Consider the following 23,371-nt stretch of genomic DNA (forward strand, 5'->3'; position numbering starts at 1 on the left):
TGGAATTTTGACTTGGATAAGGTCATCAATGCCTACCAGATTTAAGTTAAAAAAACAAAGGTTCATCGATATGTACTTCATAGTGACGCTGAAAAATAAAGAAGAAAAAGAAAACTGAAAAAAGAAAAAAGGTAAAAAACTAAAAAAAAAAACTAAAAAGAAAAAACACTCAAAAAGAAATTACAGACCGGGACACAAATGACGACCGAGACAGAGGGAATATAAGTGACGACCGGGAACCTCAAAGAGAAATTACAGACTGGGATACCCGGACACAAATCACGACCGGGACACAGGGAATATAAATGATGACCGGGACACAGGGACACAACTACAACGGGGACGCCGGGGGCACAGGCGGGATATATAAATGACGACCGGGACACAGGGATTGTTCGAATAGAAATTACAGACCGGGACACCGGGACAAAAATGACGACCGGGACACAGGGAATATAAATGACGACCGGGACACTCAAAGAGAAATTACAAACTAGGACACCGGGACACAAATGACGACCGGGACACAGGGAATATAAATGACGACCGGGACACAGGGACACAACTACAACGGGGACGCCGGGGGGCACAGGGGGATATATAAATGACGACGGCGACACAGGGAATGTTCGATTAGCAATCACCATCAACAATGTTCAAGGGTAATCATTAGAATCATCAGGTATAGATCTGAATACGGATTGTTTTTCCCATGGACAATTATATGTTGCATGTTCAAGAGTCGGTAAACCTGACAATCTATTTATAAGCACAGACAATGGGACAGCGAAGAATGTTGTATATTCGCATGTTTTACGTAGTTAAAAACATATATTTATATCTATCTCTATTCACAGGTGGGACACAGGGACACAACTACAATGGCGCGTAACTAATATGGCGCGTAACGACTTACGCGCGGGGGGGGGGCTTGGGGGGGGCGCGAAGCAAGTCCCAGTCGTCATTTGTGTCCCGGTGTCCCAGTTTGTAATTTCTCTTCGACTGTCCCGGTCGTCATTTATATTCCCTGTGTCCCGGTGTCCCGGTCTGTAATTTCTATTCGAACAATCCCTGTGTCCCGGTCGTCATTTATATATCCCGATTGTGCCCCCGGCGTCCCCGTTGTAGTTGTGTCCCTATGTCCCCGTCGTCATTTATATTCCCTGTGTCCCGGGCGTGATTTGTGTCCGGGTTTCCCAGTCTGTAATTTCTCTTTGAGGTTCCCGGTCGTCATTTATATTCCCTGTGTCCCGGTCGTCATTTGTGTCCCGATGTCCCTGTATGTAATTTCATCAGTTGACAAACATGACGTCAGTCGACAAACAACTTCATGACGCATACAGCTCATACTGCCATATTATCAGCTGAATATAATCATTATCAGCTGCATATAAAGCAGAAAACGGTTAAGGCCGGACGCTCCTCCAGAAATTATACTGCCTGTTCAGTTCTTTTTCAATCGCGGCAAATCACACAAATACTCAAGGTTATCAGATTTCACTGCCGTCATTAAACTCAAGGGGTTTCTCACTGAAAATTACGATTAATGTATATTCATTCTTCGTAATTCGACAAGTAAATAGGAATATTTATTTGGAAAAGAACTATTATTCGAGGAGAAAATTAGGGAAATTATTATTCGAGATTTTTTTTTTTTTGGAGGAGAGGGGTTCAACTCTTACGAAAGAAATACCAGGAAAACACAGGAAAATTAAACATTTCGCTGAGAAAATTAAGCATTATACAAATTTAAGGTGAATCCCTCGGCGAATCCCTCGCCTGCGTGTGTGCCTGTGGTCTGGTCATCATTATTTGCCAGGAGACGCGGTATAAAATTGTGGAAATTACAAATAAAAAGTACATATTTTCGGGTTTTTACTTCATGCAGACCTATTTAGAAAAATGTAATTTAAATAATTGCTCGCAGCGAAGTGACAAATTTATTTCATTTTATCAAAAAGTTCGTGGTAACGAACTGTACTAAGGAGCGACCCGGTTCAATAGTAACCAAAACTCTAAAAAACGGATTTTTGATACCAATAGCTACATGAACAAAATCGCATTTTAATGCTGACTTTAAATATATGAGATACCTATCTAAAATTACGAGTCTAAGAAAAATTGCCTTATTTTAGAAAATAGAGGGAAACACCCGATAAAAGTAATAAAACCAAAATTATACCCATCCGAATCAGCCTATCAGGGAAATCTACCGTGGAAGTGTTAAGCTTCTATCAGCAAAAATATGGACTTTTTTTCCAGGGGTGATTATATCGAACCAGCTGTCATAGAATGTTGCGAGCGGGCTCATTCCAACGTAGATGAAGTTATATACAAGTGAATTATATATAAAAAAATGAAGTATATAGTACCCTTTTTAAGTGATATAAAAAATTGGAGGGCACCTAGGCCTCCTCCCACGCTAATTATTTTCCCACAGTCACCCGATTAAAATTGTGAGATAGCCATTTTATTCAGCATAGTCGAAAAACCTTATAACTGTGTCTTTGGGGACGACTTATTCCACCAGAATCCCCGTGGAAGGGGCTACAAGTTACAAACTTTGATCAGTGTTTATATAGTAATGGTTATTGAGAAATGTACAGACGTTTTCAGGAGGATTTTTGGTTGGGTGGGGGGGGGGGGGTTTGAGAACAGGGGGTTATGTTGGGGGAACTTTCCATGGAGGAATTTGTCATGGGGAAGAAAATTTCCATGAAGGGAGCGCAGGATTTTCTAGCCTTATTTCAAAATAGAACAATACAAAAATAAATATGAAACAGTTTTTTCAACTGAAAGTAAGGAGCAGCATTAAAATTTAACACTAACAGAATACAGAAGTTCGTTACGTAAGCTAACTCGTAAGTTACGTAGATCTTTTACTAGCAAAAACGTTCGTAAAATATTAAAAGTTCTAGTTGCCTTTTTAAGTAACCAAAACATTGGAGGGCAACTAAGCCTCCTCCCCTGCTCCTTTTTTCTCAAAGTGATTCTATCAAAATTATGAGAAAGCCATATAAATATGAAATTTCGTTTTTATTATTAATCTGTGGAGAGCCAAAGTCAAAACATGCATTAGTTCAAAAACGTTCAGATATTAAATAAAAAAAGACATGTTTTTAACTGAAAGCAAGGAGCAACATTAAAACTTAAAACGAATATAAATTACTTCGTATGTGAAAGGGGATGCTCCCTCCTCAACGCTCCGCTCTTTACGCTAAAGTTTTACTCTTTCTCTCAATTCTACTTTTTAAAACAGTAAAAAACTTTAACGTAAAGAGCGGGGCGTTGAGGAGGCAGCCGCCCCTTTCATATACGAAGTGATTTCTGATCGTTTAAGTTTTAATGTCGCTCCTTACTTTCAGTTAAAAAAAACTTGTTTTTTTTTATTTAGCTTATCCATACGGGTTCATTAAAAAATATTCTAAAGTTCGATTGTTGCTTGAGTATTTGTATATCTGAATTTGTATTCGGATAAGACTGTAATGACACATGATAACTACCCATACTTAGCACAGTTGGATTTATATAAACGGTTCTCGTATCTCCATACTTCTTGGCAACCTTCCGTCGACAATTTCTGGTAACAGTGCCTCAAAATAAAATTTTTGTGGATTTCGCAGCATTTTGTTAGACCAGAATTCACGTTCACGACCAATCTTTTCATAATATAATTCCTCTTCCCCTAAAAATATTACAAGGTATACAAAATCAATGTCACAACATTCCAATTGCATTTGAACTTGGTAATAGTAGTCATGTGTTCTTTTCAGCTTTATTTCACTATTAACTTTCTTTTCAAAACATATATTTTTAAGCGCTATCCACTCTTCCAATGTAAGCCCTTACCTCCAAAAGAGCCTTCTCACCCGAAGGAAAAATTGCTATCCCGCCCAGACTGGCCCCTAGAAACCCATATTCCTTTTGAATGAAAAGCCCAGCAGAGTTCACAATGCAACCCATTTTCTTTACAAAAGCTGCAATAGCTACAGGCTCATACATCTGACCATGCTCCATTGCCTTTGTTTGGTGGTTTCTGGGATACAGCAGCTGCCGAACTAATGAACCTACAGTCTTCAACCGCCTTTTACAAACAGCACCAGCTACGGAAGCTGTAATTCTGTTTTTTTCTGTATTCTATCCAGTTATTATCGATAGGATTTCTCTGAAGCCTAGTGGCTTTTTCGATACTGAGGATTTCTGTTGCAATACATTGGAGATGATTAAAAAAAAAATCTGTTTTTGCAATTTCGAGCGCACTGCAATCAAGATCCAGAGCAGTTGCGTTCGAGCCGTAGTTTTTGTCTGCTCCGGTTGGCTCCCTGATTTCTTTTGAAGGGAGTTTTGTGGAAGCATTAGTGAAAAGGCGCTTTCGAGCAGACAGTTTTTACGTCGTATGCTACGGGTGTCTTCAGGATTGACCTGTAGAACTTTCCCGGAAAACGAGCAGCGTGTAGGACAAAATCTATGGTCGCCACGGGAAAAAAGGAGAGGAATTGTCTTCAGCGCAATGATGAGATCCTTCACGCTTTTCTTCTCTGTGGTGGCAAATGCAATTGCATTTCTGGCAAAATCACACAATTTCTTTATTATTGCAGCACTAAGAAATCTTCTGCATTCGGCATTTTCATGCTGATTCTTATATAGTCTGTTTTCCAAGCATTTGCACGCATGATTAGCACACTCAATTTTTTCTATATTTCTCCCATATGGTACCCTTGCTATAATTTCAGAATGGGTAATCGAATCGCCGTCGGCAACAAATCGAGTATATCTTAGATTGTGCATGGATGTTGCTATTCGGAATGCGTCAACTAATATATCTGACTCCATACCTGTACTGGGCCCCTGCCAGTTCATAAAACATTTATGTTCAGGAACAGATCTATTTACTTGATGCTTGTATTTCACGCAAGTACATCAATATTTGTTCCTAATTCCTCGATTTAAGAGTTTCTTCGAATAGAAACCTATCACCACTCCACAGCCTGAGAGTGCACGATATCTATTCCCCTAACTTGGTGTACACCAGCTTCCATCAACTATAACACATGTCTCTACAGCTCCATTTGGGTGAAATTTTTCACCTGCTTCCATTGCCATCCTTCGCTCGGTTTTCCCATTTTCGATAAGATAGTCATAGAGAGCTTTTTCCAATTTTACGCAAATTTCTTTCTCAAATTTCGTAAAGACTTTTTGAGACGGGGTATTTATTCCAATGGTAGAGAAAAGTTCTTGAACCTGGGCGTGAGTCATTCACCATTTATTGCACCAACCACTACCTCTTTGTTGACACTTACTGTTCCTGTTTCTGTTTTGTGTTTCTTTCTGATAGTATTCACACTATCAAAATCAGTCCTTTCCCGTTTTTTGACTACGGTTTTGTTGAGTCTTTTTTTTTTAAGCCTTCTAGGAGCAAGGTTTTTCTGTGTGAATTGTGGCTTCCTCATGACATGATTCGCATTTGAAGATGAGTCTTGAGCGCAATCCAGCTCTATGTTCTTTAGAAAATGTCATATTTGAAACCAAATTGATGTCTTGGCACCTGTAAATAAAATGCTAATTAGTTGTGAGGAAGTAAAATAGTAAAGTAGCGATTTTATTGTTTTGGTAGAAAGGAAAGTGCTATAGCTTCAAAAAGGATAGGTAGTATGTAGAGTAGTGAGCGATGTAGGGCAATTAAAATATGAAATAAAATATAAAATATAGCTAGAAATGGGTGAGAAGTGGAAATTATACGATCTAACCGAAAGTTTGTTGTATTTCATTGTCAGATTAAACCACCCAATTTTATTTATGTATGTAACCAAGCCAAAATACTGTCCTGGAACTACCAATCAGGAAAGCCAAGTATTTCAAAACTTTACAAAATCCTTTGGGGCATGACTGGAAATGCCCTCTAAACAGACCCGTGTCGATTTACCAAATTCCAACGGAAATTACTAACCAAATTCCAAGAAAAATTAAGTCTCACTTGACTCCCTAAAATCAAATTCAAAGTAAAAATCCGTGCCCCAAATTCAGTTGCATCTCAACTATCATTTAAATTTTTATTCGAGTAATTCACTAAGTTCTTATTAGTACGATTAAAAATACCAATATGCTTTTATGAGTTAGGAGGATCAAATTAGCTAGTTTATTTCTCAAATCCTTTAAAGCCTTTGCGGACATTCTTTCAGAACCTTTATCCGTACTTTTTAATGATTAGATAAAAAAAACAAGTATTTTAAATGAAAGTAAGGAGCAACATTAAAACTTAGAACGAACAAAAATTATCCCGTATATGAAAGAGGCTGTTTCTTCCTCAACGCCACACTCTTTACCCTAAAGTTTGACTCTTTCTCTCAACTCTACTGTTTAATATGGTAAAAACTTTAGCGTAAAGAGCGGGGCGTTGAGAAGGGAACAGCCCATTTCATATACTGGGTAATTTCTGTTCGTTTTAAGTTTTAATGTTACTCCTTCCTTTCATTTAAAAAAATTCGTTTTTTATTTAATTTCTGAACGTTTTTTAGTTAATCCATGTTTTGATTTCGGCTCTGCGCAGATGAATAATTAAAACGAAATTTGAATTTTTATTTTTTTTTGGCTAAACGGCTTTCTCATAATTTTGATCGAACGATTTTGAGAAAAATGAGCGGGGAAGGAGGCCCAGCTGCTCTCCAATTTTTTAATACTTAAAAAGGCAACTAGAGCTTTTAGTTTTTCACGATGGTTTTCATTAGTAAAAATATACGTAACTTACGAATTAGCTTACCTAACGAACTTCTATATTCGCAGGTATCTATTACGTATATAAGGGGGGCTCGCCTACTTGTCAATACCTCGCTCATTACACTAAAGCTTAAATTTTGTCCTAAATCCTTAAGAATGACCCCTGAATCACAAAGGCCGTAGAATAAATAATTGAAATTACTAAAAAATACTTTTGCGTAAAGAGTGAGAGATTAGGAGGAAATGAACCCCTTATATGTGTAATATTTTTTGTTTGTTTTAAGTTTTACAGCTGGTCCTTACTTTCAGTTGAAAACACTTTTTCATATTTATTTTTTCATTGTTTTTTTTAAATCATGCTAGAAAATCCTGCCCCCTGCCATTCATGGAAAATTTTCCTCCCCATGACAAATTCCTCCATGGAAAGTTTCCCCAACATAACCTCCTCCTCTCAACCCCTCCTTCCAACCAAAAAATCCCACTGAAAACGTATGTACACTTCCCAATAATCATTACTATGTGCAAACACTGGTCAAAGTTTTTAACTTGCAGCTTCTCCCATGGGGACTTTGGGGGAGTAAGTCGTCCTGAAAGACATAGTTATAAGGTTTTTCAACTATGCTGAATAAAATGGCTATATCAGGATTTTGATCGGACGACGTTTGGAAAAAATGAGCGTGGGAGGGGGCCTAGGTGCCCTCCAATTTGCTTTGTCACTTAGAAAGGGCGCTAGAACTTTTCATTTCCATTTGAATGAGTCCTCTCGCAAAATTTTAAGACCACTGGGTCAGTACAATCACCCTTGGAAAAAAGAATTAAATAAATAAACACGCATCTGGGATTTGTGTTTTGGCAAAATATACAAAATTCTACATTCTTTTAGATAGGAGCTTGAAACTTGTACAATAAGGTTCTGTGATACGCTGAATCTGATGGTGTTACTTTCTTTAAGATTAAATGACTTTTAGGGGGTTTCCCCCATTTTCGAAAATAAGGTAAATTTTCTCAGGCTCGTAACTTTTGATGGGTAAGACTAAACTTGATGATGAAACTCACATATTTAAAATCGGCATAAAAGTGCGATTCTTGAGATGTAACTCTTGATATCAAAATTCTGTTTTTAGAGCTTTGGTTACTATTGAGCCGGGTCGCTCCTTACTACAGTTCGTTACCACGAACTGTTCGAAATTAACTCTCCTGGTAAGTTCGCTTTATGTTGGAAATAAAATGATAAAAAGAAGTTTTTTAACTGAAAGTAAGGAGCAAAATTAACGAACAGTAATTACTCCGTATATCAAAGGGGCTTTTCCTCCCTCAACACCTTGCTCTTTACGCTAAAGTTTGACTCTTTTTCTCAAGTTTACTTTTTAAAACAGTAAAAAACTTTAGCGTAAGGAGCAGAGCGTTGAGAAGGGAGAAAACCTTTTAATATACAGAGTAATTTCTGCTTGTTTTAAGTTTTAATGTCGCTCCTTACTTTCAGTTAAAAAACTTTTTTTTTTCATTTTATTTCTGAACGTTTTTGGATTAATACATTTTTTTTGTGTTTTTTTTTCTGTTTCTCTGTTTTGCCATTCTGGCATGTCCAATGAATTGTGGGACAGAATAGAGGCAGTTCAAAAACGTGTCTAAGAATTATTTTCAAACAGGGTAAAGGGCCTTACATTTCCCTTCTTCGGTGAGCAAATCTAGTCATCCTTAAGGAAATGAGAGTACAAATTTCCTTATTATTTTGCCAACAATATCGTGCATAACCCTTGTACTACTTCTCTTTTCCCTAGTGAATGTTTACCCACCCGCCACGTCAGAGGCGGATCTAGGATTTTTTTTTTTTTGGGGGGGGGGGCTGTACATGAAAGGTTACTCTGATAAACTTGTGCACAAAGAAATACCAGCAATTTAAAGGGAGCTGCAACAATTGTAAGTCGTGGGTAGGTAGTGGACATGGACTTTAATTTAATATAAAATCTGATGAGTTCTATTGAAATTAAAGTCAATTAGAAATATTGATACAAAAAAAGTAAGTTTATAAGAACCACCTCGCCATAAAACACAATTAAAAGGTTGTTCACCCTCTACAAAAAAATAATATATTTAATCTTTTCTGCATAATTTTTAGCATTTGCACTTCTGGCGACTATAGCGAGTTACTTAAACTTTGTATTGTCAAAAAAAAAAAAAAATTAGTACCATATCTTGGTATCATACATTCTTTGGAACTAATTGTTGATTAAATATTAAGTAATAGTTCGTTTGATGGTGTAGCAGGAAAAATAGAACAAAGAAATAGAAATATAATGCTTTCTTATTGTTGCTATTAGCAACGGATTAAGTCAGAATTTTAAATCTCCCCTTCTTACGAATGAAGATTTTCGCCTCCCAGTTGGCATTTGTGGTAATACGGACAGATCCCCTTGATAAACTTAAATTTAATTAAATATTTTTTGGGGACATGTGTCATTAATAAAAATCTAATAGAGACTGCAAAAAGTAACTGAAACCTTGTTTCAAACTTGTTTGCAAAAAGAAACAGCCTTAATAACTAAACACATACTAAAAACTCGACTATTAAAAACCAAATAAAAAAAAATCGTCCCTAAAAGAACCAGAGCAAGCGGTCCCAACCACAAATCTACTAATATGTCAGGGGGAGGGTGCCCCCTGCATTCGCCACTGCCCCACGTTCTAATTCAACAAAAATCCCCCTTCTTGCCCAAATAAGAGTTTCCACTGGAAGATATAGAAGAACGTTCATTCTTCACATATTTGAAATTTTAAATTACTAACCCTTCGCTCTAATCGCTCCACTTTTAACTTGTAGTTTTAATGCTTATTTTGCAACTGCAAACTTTAAAATTCTTGCAAGGTAAACTACATTGTCATTTTGTTTAAATTTGTTTTCCCGGTTTTAATTTACGACTTTTTATGGTTTGACTTTTTTACTGATTGCAATTTTATGAGTTTAAACTGGTTTGATATTTATTACTGATTGGCATTCACCATTTTTTAAATTTTTTTTATTGATACTAAAATGTGAATTTGGCCCTTTTGGGCTTGTGATAGCCGTTTTGTAGAAATAAATCTTGTCTTGTCTAAACCGTAATTTGAAAACAATGTGATAGATAACCCGTGAAATATGACAAGAGAAGAGCCAGAACTTGAGTAAGAAGATGAGATTGCTAAAGAAATAGCGAAACAACTGCCGATTATTCTATATAAGCTTTAAATTGTTGGTAAAACCAACAATGGTGACCAACCTAAGTAGATACCGTCAGAGCGTTCTGTTGTTTTGGGATGAAAATATCTTTAAAAGTTATCAAACATTCTTTCTCTATAGCAGAAAAGACAATTATCAAGAATTAACAAGGTACAAGTTGTATTAATTGCAACCCAGAATAATTCCCCATTCTAATAATTTTGATAGCAGTAAATCAATGACGTAAAATGAAAGACAAAGAAAAAACTTACATGTGGCGAATCACGAGCTTTTCATAATTCTCAAAAAGGTAAGGCAGATCCACAATCCAGCGTGAGCCTTTTAGAAGGTCTGACCCCAAATTTCTTCCAGAAGTGATAACTTTCAACACAAAAGGGGAATTTGTTCCAATTCCTTCGGAACTTGATTCGTCGTGAACCGAAGCATCCGTTAAGTTTTCTAACATATATTTTGGTAAACGCGGTCTGCCTCTAGCCCGATAATTTAATTTCAACTTTTCACGATGGGCCTGCACATTTGGCAAATGGAGCCCTCGCATATTTCTTTTTTTTCCCATGTTACTGTGGTCAATAACAAGAACTATATAAGAACTTTATTAGGGTTTTGACCATTTTTATCGGGGTTCGCTTACTAAGGGGTTGAATTGTTTCTTGGAAAGGCCTTGGACTTGAGACTGGTCATTTGACTGCTTTAGTATGGGTAATTTTTATCGGGGTTTATTTACCAAGGGGTTGGATTGTTTCTTGGAAAGGCCTTGGACTTGAGACTGGTCATTGACTGCTTTTGTAGTTTGCTTTGGTAATTCTACAGCAAGACTCGGGTCTTGCTATAACAAATTTAAATATTCTGGGGACATTTTGTTTCGTTCATTAGTTATTTTGTTTCATTCATTAGTTATTAATTAGCTTGTTTTATATATTTTTAATTCTTATTTCAGTACGAAGATTATGCAAAATTGTACTTATACTACAATACATAAATTTGTCCTGAATTTATTTTAATTAAACCAAAACGATAGATCAATCTTTTTAAAATAAAACCTTTGCTTCTTATTCAGCCCTTGTGCTGTGTTCAATTTATCTCTAGGATTAGACGCAGCTTATCCTTAATTATTTATACAATACAATTTTCTTATATATTCATTAACCGGCAGTTTGGTGTCTGCACCTTACTTCTTCTCTAGACTCTGTTTAAACCTATTAGAACTAAATAATGGTTGACTGAATCGCTCCTGAACAATCCGAGTGGTTAGCCCCTTGGTGTAATTTTTGCATTCATAGATGCTCCGATTACAGCTCAATCTAACCTTTTGAGGGGAAATTTTGATTTCGGAACACAAATATGTAAAGTATTTGAAGGGACTGCAGCCAGGAGGTATATATTATAGAAAAAAGTTTCTTATTGATGAATAGAAAATTTTTTGCTCTATTTTTTGATACCCCACAACAACAATGTCAAGCATAGCAATCTAGAATGCAAACCCGAAATAGGTTTTATAATTATTTTGGAATTATAAAAAAAATAATTGTCGGCTTTAAGATTTGATTATTCCAAAATATTCACCAGATTTTTTTACTTCTATTAACATAAAAACCGCCAAAATCACTAATTCAGGAACGTCAGGCAAACTCCAAATGTTTAACATGGGAGGTATAGGAAGATTCTTTGCGAGTCCGTCCTGCCTTAAGTACAAGAACAAAATCTCTTTGAGAAGGGTGAACTTACTCATACTTTTTACCATACCTTTTATTTTATTTACTCATACCTTTAATTTACCTTTACCATACCTTTTATTTACCTTTACTATACCTTTTATTTACTCATACCTTTTTACCTGGCTGCTTATGACTGTGTAAAACTAGTTTGATCAAATGGGAACAGAATTTAGTCGAACTTATTGAATGTTCATCGCACTGTCTTTTTCTTTATAGAAATGAATGACATTGGTTGATATGATATGTGGTTAAAAATGACATTTGGCCGTCCTAGCCTAGTGATTAACGCGCTGGGCTTGAAATCCTTTGTCTTTTAGGACGGGGGGGGGGGGGGGTTCGAATCCTAATGTCGTTAGTTATTCGGTTTGGAATAGAGGTCAGCGGTGTGATTCTAAGATCAGCTAAGAGTCGACTAGAATAGTTACAGGGATCTTTAGGAAAAAGTCAACTAGGATATAATCAGTTTAAGTTTTTTCTAGTTTTTTTAAATGCTGAATGATTATAATGCAATTATTCATTTGCTTAATTTAATTTTCAATGATTAGTAATTCTTAATTATTTGTTATTAATCATTTGAATTATTTTATTCGCTTAATTATTTTAGTATAGTCGTAATAAGGCTTTGTATAGAGTAAAAACTTACAGTGATCTTCAGTAGAACGTCGATTATAATATAAATTTGTAATTCATGATGATTGATGAGTCTCAATAAATTATCATTAATGATTTTGAATTACTTTAATTATCTGAATTTAATTATAAAAATGTTTTGTCCGGATGTAGTCAAACTAGCTTCGCTTCTTAGAAGCTCAGTTTTTTTAGTTGCTGTGCTACCCTATTTTACCACGTGATGATGTTTTTATTTATTTTAGGGCTCCTCCTCAGAAAATAATAACAATAAGCTTGGAGCTGAACAAGCCTTAAAACTCCGTCAGAGGTTGGAGGAGCTGGAGTCGAAATATCAAGCAGTCGTGAGAGAGCTTGACTCCACAACGAGGATGCAGGAGCTGATGAGTAACGAACATAGGGAACTTGAAAAGCAAGCTGCCCTTTTAAGGCACGAATTAAAGGAAGTATGTATTATTTTTGTCATTATTGTTTTGGAATCGCTATGCGGTATAACCAGGCATTGATGAGTTGTACCCAGCTTATAACATCTTGGAGGTGAGCCATAGACCCGAGAAGGACCTAACACTCCAAGTTCTCTCAAGATTTTAAAGATAAGGGATTTCTTGGGTTTTATTTAGTGCAGGCCTAAGTATTTTGGTTACGGAAGGGACTGGTGTTAAACGATGTTCTGAAGGAGAGAGAAATAATAATAATAAAAAAATTGCAAAGTTAAATTATAAGCTTATTTTTCAGGTTCTTATATGGTGGTTGCTTTGGACCAACATGTTGGGGGGGGGGTATTATTTCTAGGAGGAATATTCATTAAGAATGAGCTACCAAGTTAGTTCTATTGCAAGGATCATATGTTTCGAAAATCCATGAATGTCTGGTGATTTATTTGTGTCAAGATGCTTCAAGACCTCAAAAACTTGTTGATCATTAAAATCAGAATCATCAAAATCTATTTGAGTATTAGAAGAAAAAACAGGATCAGTAGAAGTTTCACTGTGGGGTCGTGTAAAAACAGATGAAAAAAGTTTATTAAAATGCTCAGCTTTTTCATTATCATTGTATATATTTGTCTGTGTTCCTGGGTCAGTGAATGAAGTTGAGGATGGAGACTGTGAAGTTTGGTTTTTTCTTATATATTCCCAAAACGTTTTTGGGCAACTCTTAGCCGATACAATGATAGAAGACTCAAGTGACTCACGATTTGACCAAAGATGCCAAACTGCTCTATTTCTTGTATCTTATCCATGACTCGGTGCTTCTTATTTTAATATGCTCACGCCACTTGTCATTTTTTTCTCTAATAGCTTGTAGAATGTCTCGAGGAAGACTGCCTATTTTTACAGAGCTGCCTATTAACAATAGTCGAAATAAACTTGTCTTGACCCACTACCAAAGGTTCATGAATCACCTCAAATACTTCATTAACAGTGTAATTATTTTCTTTCAACTGTTCCATGATATTTAATGATAAAACGAAATTTTGGAAAGAATCATATTCACCTTTAGTGTAATTATACTTAAGGATCTGCTTTTGAGGAGTAGAATCATCACCTGAACATTTTAATGACAGTTTAAGAATGGTGTGATCACTTCTTCCTAATGGAGGTAGGATTTCAATATTTCTAACATCGTCAGGAGATTTTGTCATTACCAAGTCAAGGACAGAAGAATTCAACTCATCCCGAAATCGTGTAGGCTCCTGAATGTGTTGGCATAGGTACGTGTCATACAATTTTTGAAGGAAATGATGCTCAAATGATTGATCAGAAAGGAAGGTTATTTGAGTTTTTCAATCAATGGAAGATAGGTTAAAACCACCCACCAATGATCCCTTGCACTAACCGTTGAAACATTGCGAAGATACTGTAATAAATGTGCATTATTGCTCAGAGATAACTCATTAACACTAGGAATGTATACAGTGTAACAATTCTAATACCATTTGTAGACCTAGGAACTTTTACATCAATCGCTAAACATTCATTAATACTCAGAGCTAAGGGTTCATTTACTTCTGTGTACTTAAGCAACGAATGAACATAAACAAAAATTCCACGTTTATTGTTAATATTCACTAATAAAGTATAACCTTCAAAATGTCGAAAATATGCTTCTGGCTGTGCACAATTCTTGGGCAAAGATTCGGTAACAACATGAGGCTTATGCGCTGACATCGCTGACTGCAATTCTTCAACTTTTCTCGATGAAGTATTTGCATTGGTGTAGAGCACAAGGAAATATTTTTCTAGGGATTTCCCTAGTTCCCTAGGTTTCCCTAGGGATTTCCCTAGTTCCCTGTTCCCTAGGGATTTGCGAGCTACTTTCACCTCGAAAGAGTTGATTTTTACAAGTTCTAGGCCACCCTTTCCTTCTCTGATTTTCCAGCCCGACTCTCCGGCTGCCACTTTTTGGCTAAGTTCCTCTTTTAGAGCATTATACATTTTCTTTTGAGCAAGCTCCGGTTTTGGGCGATCATGAGAAAAATTAAAAAGTCGGGTATGAGGATTTTATGGTGTTTAAATTGCCACTCTAGACGAAAGAAGCAGCGTCACTTTCTATGGGGCTACGGAAAAATATTTTGATCGGACGATATTTTCCGTTATTCAATCTTCCCAAACGAACTGTAAATAAACATTTGACAGGGCATTTCTGCAAAATTACTTGATTCAGGAGCTTTAAATCAACCTCATTTTGACTCCTCTTAGTAGTACAGTTTAGATCTTTTTGAGGTCTGAATACAACTAAATTTTTCTGCATCATGACCAAATCTTCCAGTATATCATTGGTTGTTTCTTTGCTATTTATTTCATTTTTCAATTTTTCACTAAGGTTATCAAATTCGACTTTAAGCGATGTAGTATCGTGCTTCTCTACATCCCGAACAGAGCCTTTGGCAGAAACTTTTTTTTTCTATCTTCGTTAATCGATCACTTATTGGTTTCAGCAGTTTTTCAAATTTATCTTGATGCTTTGTTTCGATTGTTGAAAATGAACACTCAATTTCGCTCTTTATTATGTCTTTTATCTCACTGGGTGTTATTCCTTGGGTTCCAGAGCCCTTTTGCTTACAAGTAGGACAATGCCAGATTGACCCAAGATGACGTGTCATCTTGCTAAACAAATCATACTCCAACTTGTTCATTTCACTGCATTCAATGCACAACCGTTCATCGCTCATATCGCATGAAAGGGCACAACTATCATCCTTTAGCCCAATATCACATGCTTTGCAGCAATCTAGATCTTTTCCTGGTGATTGTCTCTGACGTTTGCTACTCATTTCTGATTTACACCAGACTATTACTGTGCTTTTTGACAATGTGATAACACTACTCAGGCACGGAATTCAAATTCTTCACAAGCGTGCTTCCGACGAAATAAGATTTTTATTGTCAATATAAGTATCACTAAACGTAATCAAAATTTTATTATGGCAAAAATTTTATCTTTAATTGATCAGTAAAAAATCTGCCACTTGAAATGTGGCAGATTCATTTGAAAGAAATGAATTTTTAAATAGGAGAAAATATTGATGACAATTCGTTACATGATTAGACTTATGAAGTAAATTTGATTATTTTTTTCAGTAAAATTATATATAACAAAAATAATCCGTGTAAGTTGAAATAGTATTCTTTGAATATTGTAATTCAAAATTTTTTCGTTTTCAGATTATAGATGACGCTATCCTTTTGACTGTTTGAGGGGGTTGGACAACCTAATTTTCATTTTTTGGTAATTTGTTTTCCTTTTAAGCTTGGCTCGATTATTCATTTTAACTCCTGTTCGTTTAAGTTTCATTTATTCATATCTTCGGTTAAATTTTGACCTATTCTATGACCTCATTTCGGCTACTTTTAGGTTTGTTTCTTTGTTTCATAAATGTTAATTTCATTTAGCTTATAAAACATTTAGTATTTTCCTGTTTTTTTTATACTGCGCACTTTTTCTCTCTTCTGTTTCTACCCCTCTCAGTACATTCTCTGTAAAACTGATTAGTTTATTCTTGGATAAAGGGATTAAATCGATATTAAACACATCACTTTTTAAACACGTCACACAACGTCATTTGTGACAAATAGTCGCATCACGTAACGTCAATATGTCATAGTAGAAAGTGGTAACATCAATAACATAACAAACAAAACGAAAGAGAAAAAAGAAGGACCAATTTATGCAATTGGGTCTTTTTGAATGGTTTAGAATCATAAATAAGGTTTTTATGATTAATATATCATAAAAAGCTTATTTATTATAATATTAATTATAATATCTTAAATATCTATAATATCTATAAATATCTATAATGAATTGAAATACTATTGAAATAATAATTAACATTTTTTACGAAAAATTAAACTAGAAAAGCGGGTTTTAATTTCAACAAAGCAGTGAACAATAAATAAAAACAAAACAACTCTTTGATAAAAAAAAATCCGAATATTTCGGCCCCATGTCTGGGAGCCTTTCTTAACGGAAAAAATTGAAATAAAAGAAAAAAATCAATTGTTTTTAAAAAATAAAACAACAAAAGATATGTTATTTATTTTTGTATTTGTTATTTTTTTTAAAAGCAACTTTTTTTTATTGCTTAATTTTTCGTGAATGGAAAAGCAGTGGTCTTAGAAATTGTCTACGTCTACGATAGAACTTCTCCGGCTGCCACTTTTTGGTTAAGTTCCTCTTTTAGAGCATTATGCCTTTTCTTTTGAGCAAGCTCCAGTTTTGGGCAATCATGAGAAAAATTAAAAGTCGGGATATGAGGATTTTATGCTGTTTAGATTGCCACTCAAGAAGGAAGAAGCAGCATCACGTTCTATGGGGCTAAGGAAAAATAGTTTGATCGGACGACATTTTCTGTTATTCAGTCTTCCCAAACGAACTGTTAATGAACAATTGACAGGGCAGTTCTGCAAAATTACTTGATTCAGGAGCTTTAAATCAACCTCATTTTGACTCCTCTTATTAGTACAGTTTTGATCTTCTTGGATTCCGAATACAACTAAATTTTTCTGCTTCATGATTAAATCTTCCAGTATATCATCAGCTGTTTCTTTGCTATTTATTTCGTTTTTCAATTTTTCACTAAGGTTATCAAATTCGACTTTGAGCGATGTAGTGTCGTGCTTCTCTACATCCTCAACAGAACATTTGGCAGAAACTTCTTTTTCCATCTTTGTTAATCGATCACTTATTGGTTTTAGTAGTTTTTCAAATTTATCTTGAAGTTTTGTTTCGATTGTTCAAAATGAACACCTAATTTCGCTCTTTATTATGTCTTTCATCTCATTGGGTGTTATTCCTTGAGTTCCAGAGCTCTTTTGCTTACAGATAGGACAATGCCAGATTGACCGAAGACGACGTGTCATCTTTTTAAACAAATCATACTCCAACTTACTCATTTCAATGCATTCAATGCACAACCATATATCACATGCTTTGCAGCAATCTAGATCTTTTCTCGGCGATTGTCTCTGACGTTTGCTACTCATTTCTGATTTACACCAGACTACTACTGTGCTTTTTGACAATATGATAACACTACTCAGGCACGGAATTCAAATTCTTCACAAGCGTGCATTCGACGGAATAAGATTTTTATTGTCAATATAAGTATCACTAAACGTAATCAAAAATTTATTATGGCAAAAATTTTATCTTTAATTAATAAGTAAAAAATCTGCCACTTGAAATGTACATATTTGAAAGAAAAGAATTTTTGAATAGGAAAAAATATTGATGAAAATTCATTACATGATTAGACTTATGAAGTAAGTTGATTTTTTTTTTAGTAAAATTATATATAGCAAAAATAATCCGTGCAAGTTGAAATGCTATTCTTTGAATGTTATTATTCGAGATTTTTTTCGTTTTCAGATTATAGATGACACTATCCCTTTGACTGTTTGAGGGGGATGGGCAACCCAATTTTTCTTTTTTGGTAATTTGTTTTCCTTTTAAGCTTGACTCGATTATTCATTTTAATTTCTGTTCGTTTTAAGTTTCATTTATTCATATCTTCGGTTAAATTTTGACTTATTCTATGACTTCATTTCGGCTTCTTTTAGGTTTTAACATTCCTATTCAGTTTTCTCTGAAAAGCTTTGTTTCACAAATATTAATTTCATTTAGCTTATAAAACATTTAGTATTTTCTTGTTTTTTTTATACTGTGCACTTTTTCTCTCTTCTGTTTTTACCCCTCTCAGTACATTCTCTGTAAAACTGATTAGTTTATTCTTGGATAAAGGGATTAAATCGATATTAAACACATCACTTAACGTCACGTACGTTTTTTGTCACGCAACGTCACATAACGTCATTTGTGACAAATAGTCACATCACGTACCGTCAATATGTCATAGTAGAACATGGTAACATCAATAACATAACAAACAATACGAAAGAGAGAAAAAAAGAACCAATTTATGCAATTGAGTCTTTTTGAATGGTTGAGAATCATAAATAAGCTTTTTTAATAAATATCTATAATGAATTGAATTACTATTGAAATATTAATTAACATTTCTTTTACGAAAAATTAAACTAGAAAAACGGGTTTTAATTTCAACAAAGCAGTGAACAATAAATAAAAACAAAACAACTCTTTAATAAAAAAAAGTCTGAATATTTTGGCCCCACGTCTGGGAGCCTTTCTTAACGGAAAAAATTGAGATAAAAACAATTGTTTTTTAAAAATAACACAACAAAAGATATGTTATTTATTTTTGTATCTGTTTTTTTTAACAACTTTTTTCTTTATTTTTTGCTTAATTTTTCGTGAATGGAAAAGCAGTGGTCTTAGAAATTATCTACGTCTAGTATTTTTTTTTTACTATTTCAAATTGCTACTAGAGAAGTGCCACTAGTAGACCAGCTAGCCCCCTCCCCCTTCCTCTGTTTTTCCAGCTATATCTGAAATTGTAATATCTTTAGAAAAGTAATATTATTTTTCCCGAAAATAGTTATTTTAACTTTTACGTTTTAAACTTGCCTTTGATTGCTTCAGTTAATCATAAGAGTTGTGTTATAATTGACAACAATAAGGTACAAGAGGGCTAATAGGAGTTAAACTGCATTGTGGTGCTTAACCGAAATAGGGTCGACGATAGGGTCAGTTTGGGCCAAGTTCAAATGCCTGTTTCCACTGATGAATATGACTAAGGGTTGTTTTCAAGAAGAGATATTGGTTTGATGGTATCACAAACCAATGTACTGTGTTAGTATTTACTATTTTTTTTTTTTATCTTGAAGCTGGTTTTCATTCATTCTTTTTTCTTTTAATTTTTTTCTGTAATGCATTTCTATCTTTGAAATTGTTCCATCTTTGATTGTCCGGAATATCTTTGATTGTCCGGAAGTTTTGCAGTGTGTCCTGAAGAGTGATTCTACTTTTTTTCCTCAAAGGCATGGCAGAGCCCTATAAAAGGGGACCCCAGACCCCTTAAAAAAACTAACTTTATTTTATCTTAATCAAAAACATCACAAGAATATTTCAAGGGACTGCTGTACTCATAAACTTGTTCAGGTATTTGACCCTTCATAGGTCCACGTCCTAGAGAAGACTCCTCCTTTCCACGCTGTTCTCACCACCCAGCTTTGGATGTCACCGCCTCCAAATAAAACCAAGAAATGTTCAAAATCATTTTTCGCGACGTCATCCCAGAGCAGTCTGGAGAGTCTACCCTTTTTCTCATCTTCCTTTTGACTATTTAGTGAAATCGTCCGCGGGTCTCGATTTATCCCTATTGTGGACCTGCCTATAGCTTAACTTCCCACTTTTTTTTCATTCCTTTTGTATATTGATTTGTTTTTGTATCTCAAACTTTTTCCTTTTGTCAAAGGCGTAAAGAAAGCACGAAAATTTAATTAGAAATCAGGAGCAAGTCAGAATTAAATTCTTTTGATTTTTTTTTTTGTAAGCTTTGTTTTATTTTTTCTATTCTTTTTTCTATTTCCTTTTTTCAAGGGCTTTAAAAAGCACAAGAATAAATCGGAAAACAAGAAGAAGTTAGAATCAAATTCTCTCCATTTTTTTTCAAGGCTCATTTCCTTTTTTTCTATTTTCTATTTCCTTTTTTTAAAGTAAGCCGAGAATAAGCTAGAAAACAAGAAGTTAGAATCGAATTCTTTTCAAAAATTTTTTTGAGGCTCTTTTCTTTCTTTTTTATTACCCATTTTCTTTTCTTCAAAGGCTCAAAGAAAGCACGAGGATAAATTGGAAAACAAGAAGAAGTCAGAATTGAATTCTTTCCAAATTTCCAAGACTCATTTCCTTTTTTTCTTTTTATTTCCTATTTCCCTTTTTTCAAAGGCTCAAAGAAAGCGCGAGAATGAATTGGAAAACAAGAAAACCTTGAATTGAATTCTTTCCATGTTTGTTTTTCCAAGGCTTATTTCCTTTTTTCAATTCTAATTCCTATTTCCTTTTTTCAAAGGCTCAAAGAAAGCACGAGAATGAATTGGAAAACAAGAAGAAGTTAGAATCAAGTTTATTTGAAACAAGGAAAAGATTAGAAGATGAGCAGAATCGTCGAACGCGGGAGCAGACGTCAAATCAACAAGTGACTGACAGGATATCAACTCTGGAAAAACAGGTAACTATCATCTAAGTATTTAAGATATCTTCACTTTCAGTAGTTGGCCTCTTATTAGTAAATAATTTAAACCATCTACTCCACCTCCAAACTAAAATTGTACATGCCTAATCCACTGCAACTGTATTTTTAAAATGGAAGAACAACTGAAAGCAAAGCTGAAATAGTTGTGTCTAAGAAACTGATGAGAAACCATAATAAGAAAAAAAAATAATTAGCTATGTAATAAGAAAAAGATAATAAGAAAAACAAGAAACTGACAAGAGAGGAAGCACAAGTCAGTTAAGGGTAACTGCCATCTAGTGCTACTAAGCAAATACTAAGCAAAAATACATAAAACTATGTGTATTGGTATTTTTGTTTTCACCTTTTCTTTATAGTGAGTCCAAGCAACAGCTTTCTACCAAAACAGCATACTTATCTGCATCAGAAAAAAAAATCTAATGTCTGTTCTACATATCTGGCTCTAATTACTTTTTAAATAATCAAAATAGTATCAAAACCAACAAAAATTGGCTACTTATCGAAGTTTCCAGAACGGATCCAAATAAATTTGACGTTTAATTTGAATCTTAGACAAAGTAGCCTATGATCTACATAAAAAACTTTGCTCTAACTACTTTATAACCAATTTAGACAGTTGAAAAACCAAAAGATTGGAAGAAATTCCAATTTGGGTCGAAATAGACTTAAGCCCTTCGAAAATAACAGCCTATGTACTGCATACCAGTGTTCTGCGTTGTAGAAGTGGCGTTTGAATTGCGATTGCAATAGTCTGATAAATACCTATTCTTGTACATTCAACAGACAGTAAGCAATAGATAATGAGAGCACATGCAAGATAATTATCCCATTGTAAGCCCCATTAGCCAATGTGACGCGTCGTATGTACGGGGAGGTTAGACCAAGTGATGATTGGTGTGACCAATCAGAGGAGGCCCCATTTGAACGTTTATTTGTTCGTCATTGAAAGGCAGTGTGGTCTGAGAAAAGGGCATCTAATTTGAGGTATTGTATTGGAAATACTTCTTCAAATTCAAAATTTAGCGTAAAGAGCGAGCGTTGAAGAAGGTACAGCTCCCCCTTATATATAAATCCTGCTTATTTCAAGTTTTAATGTTGTGTTTTAATATTATTGTGTTCTGGGAAAACGGTACCTAGTTTAAGTTATTATGTAGGAAATAGTTCTTCAAACTCAACGGGCCTTTTGTTTGAGTATTCTTTCTTAAGGAATTGTGGCAAAGTCAAAAATTTAGCGTAAAGAGCGAGCGTTGAACAAGGTACAGCTACCCCTCATATACGGAATAAATCCTGCTTATTTTAAGTTTTAATGTTGCTCCTTAATTTCAGTTGAAAAAGCTTGTCTTTTTGTTTAATTGCTGACCAATTTTCAAATTGTGCCAGAAAGTCCCCTTTTCTCCCCCTCCCTAGAATATTTCCTCTGGAACCTGATTTACAATCTGTATAAGCCTCCAACAGAATTACTTTGACAGCAATTTCTGTCCTAGGCGAGTGGTTAGCATGCTACACTTGAAATCCTTTATCCGTGAGAACAGGATTTGAATCTTAGTGTCGGTGGCTATTTGGTTTGGACCTTGGTTTTAGGGGTGTGACACTGTAAGCTTCGCAAGAGTTTATCCAGCTCCAAAAGGGTATCTGTAAAAACCTGTGAAATATATGAAAGGTGCAGAATGGTGTGTCCCCCTCCATTGCAGTTCTGGGCTGAAGGTCCATGAAATATAGATCAGCACCACCAATAGGGACTGTGTAATGCTATATTCTTTACCACTTTTTTTTACCACTTCTATGTAATGATTCAAGTTAGTCATTTAAGGAGCCTAAGTTTTTTTTACAGGACAAGAGTGTTATGAAATCAGAAATAGTAGGCAAAAGTAGGAAAAAGGCATAGTCAATTGAAGGCTAACTAGATTTCATAATTTCATTGTTGTTCTACAATTGGGATTTAACAGACTAGACATTAAAATTCCTCCACTCAGCCCATAACAAGCCCTTCATCCACTTTACCAGAGCAACCAATCCGAGAACCAATGTGCAAGGCAACTATAAGTATAGAGGATGATCTGAAAAGGCTTAAAAGAGTAGTTGTGAACAAACCGGCTGGACCAGATAGCCTACGACTCAGACTATAAAAAAAAAACAGTTGAACAAATTGCTGAGCCAGTAGCATTGATGTTTGGGATGTCACTCACTTCCAAAGTGCTCCCAAATAAATGGAAGCAGGCCAACATCAAGCCCACCTTCAAGAAAGAGAAAAAGGACCAAGATAATAATTATCGCCTTATAAGTCTTACTTCTGTCGTGTGTAAGGTCCTTGAGAGCATCATAAATGACGCTCTGGTCTCTCACCTTGAAAGAAATCAGTCACTCTCAAAAATTCAGCATGGTTTCCGTAAAGGTTGCACAATCAAAACACACCTCATTGAATGTATGACTTTGTGACCAGACTCTTGGGTGATGGCCTTCCATTGGATATCATATTGCTTGATC

At 35.0% G+C, this 23,371-nt stretch overlaps 1 protein-coding gene across 1 annotated transcript in view; it reads left to right on the forward strand.

Annotated features, from left to right (window-relative positions):
• The window catches only part of LOC136038895 (rho-associated protein kinase 1-like), a gene marked incomplete in the record, with an annotated part of 131,202 nt that overhangs the window by 55,518 nt on the left and 52,313 nt on the right, over nucleotides 1-23,371 (forward strand). The window contains 2 exon segments of the mRNA XM_065722371.1: nucleotides 12,519-12,719; nucleotides 20,705-20,863. Coding sequence (XP_065578443.1) covers nucleotides 12,519-12,719; nucleotides 20,705-20,863 — 360 coding nt within the window.

Source organism: Artemia franciscana, chromosome 18 (assembly GCF_032884065.1).
Source record: "Artemia franciscana chromosome 18, ASM3288406v1, whole genome shotgun sequence".
Taxonomy (NCBI): Eukaryota; Metazoa; Arthropoda; class Branchiopoda; order Anostraca; family Artemiidae; genus Artemia; species Artemia franciscana.